At 41.4% G+C, this 5909-nt stretch overlaps 1 protein-coding gene across 1 annotated transcript; it reads left to right on the top strand.

The window, feature by feature from the left end:
- Positions 1–374: 374 nt before the first annotated feature.
- On the top strand, positions 375–3317 carry LOC133654350 (exendin-3-like). Its single transcript, XM_062054670.1, has 4 exons — positions 375–387; positions 502–601; positions 1156–1306; positions 3060–3317. The coding sequence occupies exons 1-4, from the start codon at positions 375–377 to the stop codon at positions 3081–3083; spliced, it is 288 nt and encodes a 95-aa protein (XP_061910654.1). The 3' UTR covers positions 3084–3317.
- Positions 3318–5909: the final 2592 nt, after the last annotated feature.

Consider the following 5909-nt stretch of genomic DNA (forward strand, 5'->3'; position numbering starts at 1 on the left):
TGTACACGTAACGTAATTTTTCCCATTTCAGGATGTATTTATTTTTTAAATATAGATAAATGGCATAAAATATGCATATAATTATTGGATTTCGCCATCATTTTGTTAAAGCTCTTGAACAAAAAACCCATAAAAGGGTATAAAAGCCCGGCACGAGTGCCGGCTCCAGTTAAGGATGCTCCATCTATGACAGTGTCTTCTTCACAGCTGCTGTTTAAAGAAGCAGGGCTGACTTGTGACCTCTGACCTGTGGGGACATCTCACCTGCATTCCGGTCGGGATCCACAATGATTCACACCTTAATGAGGGAATGGGTCACCAGTGTGGATGATGGTGTGTGTGCAGCCTTTATAAGGTAGCCTCCCACCGTCAGCATGTCCACTCAAGGTTGCATCCTCACTGTCACTTCATATGAGTGGTGGACTTTGCTGAAGGTGTGTTTAAGAATCGTCACTTCAAGATGATTTGTGCTCTAAATATGTGTTTGTGTTGACCATACAGTCATTAGCCTGAGGATGATCCTTCTCATGTGGTGCATGCTGGTCTTCTTCTTTTCCACCAGTGAGGAGATGGTTGTGGATAAAACTGGCAGCATGACAAGGTACTGTATGTATTCTTCTTTTTAAATGTGTGATGGTAATATTTCTTCTTGACTGCAAATAAATGTAGAATATATGTAGAATATATTTATATTATTCATATATTATATATATAATATAGTATATTATTTATTATTATTATTGTCTATTGTGAGCGAACTGTGGTGCTGAATTTCCCCTAGGGATCAATAAAGTACTTTCTATTCTATTCTATTCTATTCTTTCTTTCTTTTCTTTCTTTCTTTTAGTTTATTTCGAACATGAACACATTTACATCATAATAAATCACACAATTTTATATCATTTCATTTACATCATGCCCGAAAAGGAGTAGGAAGAAGCAAAGCTTATTTAATCCTACCCCTTTCCCACTTCAAAGCGTTTACAATTATATAAAATCATTTACTGACCTTTTTATATAATAAAATAACATCTATGAATTAGTATATACAACAGTTTGTAATATGTAATTAATTAATTCAGTCATTATTAACATACTGAGATGAAGAATATTTTCAATAAGGTTGGATTCTAAATGAATACATTTTCCTCCTAGGTGGCATTCCTATCAGATGGAAAAGGGACAAAATGTCATCCAAAACTTTAAAAGGCACTCAGAAGGGACCTTCACCAGTGACCTGACCGGCCATCTTGACAAAATAAAGGCAAAAGATTTTGTGGAGTGGTTGCAGCACCAGGAGAGAAGAGTGAGTGCAAAAAGTGTCAACGAACAATAAAGGTCACATTGATACAAAGTCAAGGGGAAGACATTAAAAATAATCATCGTCTACTGAAAAAAAAATGCAATGTTGACAGGAAACAACGGAACATTTTGTGACAGAGGTACAAAGAAGACTAATTGGAACAACTTAAAACTCCTGAATTTCTAGTAATAGATAGGTAGGTAGATAGATAGATAGTACTTTATTGATTCCTTCAGGAGAGTTCCCTCAGGAAAATTTTAATTCCAGCAGCAGTGTACAGAATTGAGATCGAATTTAAAAAGTAAAAACTAAATAATGGAGGTATAAATGGAAATAAAAAAGAAAATATAACAATAAGAACAAAAATAAAAAGCAACAATAAGAATACAAATATAACAGTAAAAATAAGAATATAACAAGAGAAACTAGGCAGTAGTGACCATGTTATCAAAATATTGCACTTAAATAAATAAATAAAAATAAAAGTAACATAAAATAAAAAGCATATGTGTCTGTACATGGATAACAGAAGAAAAAAAATATATAGCCTCTATATACAATGTATGTTTTAAATTGCAGTTAAATAATCCATAATCTAATGTGGATTAAGTTACCAAAAACAGCAAGAATGCATTCATTATTTAAAATGTAGTTTTATTTTTTACTTTTCCTTGATACAAAGTAACCCGTGAAGGAAAAAAAATGTGTCAGTTTTCATTACAATAACTTTGCATATGAAACCAGATATCACCTTTACTGTTAAATCAAGCTGAATATTTTGATTATGAATTTAATTAAACGCCTTGAAATAAGAAAAACTATTTGCTTGTTTTAAGGAATATATCATATATCGCATAATGTAAAAAAAAATTGGTCTAACTTAGTGAGAGAAAATGTTTTGTTTGACAACAATAAGTCTTTTGGAGCTTGGATTTGACTTTTTGCAGTGTATTGTGTGGTGCGATGCTCTTGGAATAGAAAGATGTATTGGTGGTTCTGGTTCTGGTATTAGTTTATGTGGAACATACAAACAGTTACAGCAGGGCACATCACAGATTTACAGTTTCTCAGTTCAACATGTCCGAAAAGGAGTATAAGAAACAAGCTAATTTAAAACATTAACGCCTTTACCATTTCATCGCAATTTCTAAAATATTTGTTGTACTCAATCTGTAACACAAACAAACAAATAAATAATTGATCACCAAAGCTCACTTGAATAAATTGCCACATAATTTGCTAAATATCTGATAAATGATAGTCTCATTTATCAATAAAGTTCAATAAGTTTAGCAGGATTCTTCTTCCTTGTACTTTGAGTTTCAACTGTTTTTTCTTTGCTAAATCCATTCCATAATTTAGTTCCACATACTGATATGCTAAAAGTCTTAAGTGTTGTACGTGCATACAAATAAATGTTTCCCTAAGTTGATAGTTCTCCTCTTTTGTTGAGGATAATTTTTAAGTAGTCGGTTATAGTTTGCTTTGTGCATAATTTTAGGTATTTGCAAATGCACCAAATCATTGAATTGCAATACTTTTCATTCAAGAAGTAAAGGCTTTGAATGTTCTGTGGAGCAGTAGAGAATATGGAGTGATTTTGGGTCCAAAACATGTTTTGCTTTATTCATTATTGACATACAGTATTTCTTGCCATGTTGTGTATTTCTATATGAGATATCCAACCATTATATTGATACTGTAGTTTTGTTGTTTGACTGATACAATTTTTTGTGTTTTTTTTTTTTTTTTGCAGTCATGGAAAACTCCTCCAAATTGAGGCACACGCTTGATTATTTTATTATAATTCATTTATTTATTTGGCAGCTATGACATATGTTTTGAAATGTTATATTTTTTATATATTTTGACAGTTATTTGTTTTCATTACTTTTGTTTTTTTTGATGGAGTCGTTTTGAAATATTGTTTCTCATACTCTCTGTACCAAATGAAATAATCAGAGTTGCAATAGTTATTTGATTGCACAAATTGCAGAAAACTGCTCCAAATGGAGGCGGATAATAATTTAGGACCAGTTCCTACTGTTTTATGTTACGTTGCATCACCCAGAAATGGTTTCATTTTGGAATTTTTATTTACTACATGTATTAATATGATTGTTTGTCAGCTATCCGATTTGTTTTAAAATTTTGCATTATTAAAAAAAAAAAACATTTATTTTTGAAAGAAACGAAGAGAAGATGCGTTACCCGGCCTGGAGGAAGCCCGGGGCCCTCCTCCGGAGCTAGGCCCGGAGGCAGGGCTCGTCAGCGAGCGCCTGGTGGCCGGGCTAGCCACGGAGCCCGGCCGGGCATGGCCCGAAGAAGCTACGCGGACACACCATCCTCTCCGCCAAGTGGGCCCACCACCCGTGGTCGGAACCAGTGCGCTGCCAAGTGGATGGCAGTGAAAGTGGAGACTCCAGACAAACCAATTCGGAGCAGCAGAGGCTGACTTTTGGGATGTGGAACGTCTCTACGCTGGTGGGAAAGGAGCCTGAGCTGTGCGGGAGGTGGAGCGCTACCGGTTGGATCTGGTGGGGCTTACCTATACGCATAGCAAGGGCTCTGAAACCACACTCCTGGACAAGGGATGGACCTTGTTCACTTCTGGAGTGGCTCAGGGTGTGAGGGCACAGGCAGGTGTTGGGATACTCACGAGTCCCCGGCTGAGTGCCTGTACGTTGGAGTTCACCCCAGTGGACAAGAGGGTCGCCTCCCTTCGCCTTAGGGTTGGAGGGGGGGAAACTCTGACTGTTGTTTGTGCAAAAGCACCAAACAAGAGTTCAGAGTATTCGGCCTTCTTGGATACCTTGCATGGGGTCCTGTATGGGGCGCCGGCAGGGGATTCCATAGTCTTGCTGGGGGACTTCAACGCGCACGTGGGCAATGACAGTGATACTTGGACTGGCGTAATTGGGAGGAACGGTCTTCCTGATCTGAACCTGAGTGGTGGATTGTTATTGGACTTCTGTGCTAGTCATTGACTTGCGATAACAAACACCATGTTCAAGCATAAGGATGCTCATAGGTGTACCTGGTACCAGAGCACCCCAGGCCAAAGATCAATGATCGATTTTGTAATCGTATCAGCTGATCTGAGGCCGTATGTTTTGGACACTCGGGTGAAGAGAGGGGCTGAACTGTCAACTGATCACCATCTGGTGGTGAGTTGGGTCAGATGGCGGGGGAAACCTCCGGACAGACCTCGCAAACCCGCGCGTGTAGTGCAGGTGAACTGGGAACGTTTGAAGGAGTCCTTTGTCCGGAAGGACTTCAACTCCCACCTCCGGCGGGACTTCTCTGCCATCCCTGTGGAGGTTGGGGACATTGAACAGGAATGGGCAATGTTCAAAGCCTCTATTGCTAAAGCTGCAGCTGCGAGCTGTGGCGAGAAGGTCTTAGATGACTCAAGGGGCGGTAACCCTCGAACAACCTGGTGGACAGTGGTGGTCAGGGAAGCTGTCCGACTGAAGAAGGAGTCCTAGTATGTTATCCCAGGGGACTCCGGAGGCAGTTGCAAGGTACCGACGGGCCCGAAGGGCAGCGGCCGTGGCTGTGGACGAGGCTAAGCAGAGGGTGTGGGAGCAGTTCGGGGAATCCATGGAGAAGGACTATCGGGAAGACCATGCGGCACCTCAGGCGGGGGAAGCAGGGAACCATCCAAGCTGTGTACAGCAAGGATGGAACTCTGCTGACTTCAAGTAAGGAAGTCGTAGGGCGTTGGAAAGAGCACTTTGAGGAACTCCTGAACCCAAGTACATCAGACACACCCTCCCTGACAGGAGCAAAGCCTGAGGATGTGGGGGATCGACGTCGATCTCTCGGAGTGAAGTCACTGAGGTAGTTAGACAACTCCACAGTGGCAAAGCTCCGGGGGTTGACAAGATCCGTCCAGAAATGCTGAAGGCTCTGGGTATTAAGGGGCTGTCTTGGTTGATACACCTTTTCAACATTGCGTGGAAGTCTGGGACAGTGCAGAGGGAGTGGCAGACTGGGGTGGTGGTTCCCCTTTTCAAAAAGGGGGACCAGAGGGTGTGTGCTAATTACAGGGTTATCACACTACGCAGCCTCCCTGGGAAAGTTTACGCCAAGGTACTGGAAAGGAGGGTCCGGCCGATAGTCTAACCTCAGATTCAAGAAGAGCAATGTGGATTCTGTCCTGGTCGTGGAACAACTGACCAGCTCTTTACTATTGCGGGAATCCTGGAGAAGGCCTGGGAGTATGCCTATCCAGTCTACATGTGCTTTGTGGATTTGGAGAAGGCGTATGACCGCGTCCCCCGGGAGATCTTGTGGGAGGTGCTGAGGGAGTACGGGGTGAGGGGAACCCTGCTGAGGGTCATCCAATCTCTGTACAACCAAAGCGAGAGTTGTGTCCGGGTGCTTGGATGTAAATTGGATCCATTTCCAGTAGGGGTTGGTCTCCACCAGGGCTGCGCTCTGTCACCTATCCTGTTTGTGATATTCATGGACAGGATTTCTAGGCAGAATCGTGACCATGGCGGAGAGGGTATACGTCTCGGGGGGCTAAAGATTGCGTCACTGCTGTTTGCAGATGATGTGGTCCTGATGGCATCGTCGGTTCGTGACCTTCAGCTCTCAC

Source organism: Entelurus aequoreus, linkage group LG07 (assembly GCF_033978785.1).
Source record: "Entelurus aequoreus isolate RoL-2023_Sb linkage group LG07, RoL_Eaeq_v1.1, whole genome shotgun sequence".
Classification (NCBI taxonomy): Eukaryota; Metazoa; Chordata; class Actinopteri; order Syngnathiformes; family Syngnathidae; genus Entelurus; species Entelurus aequoreus.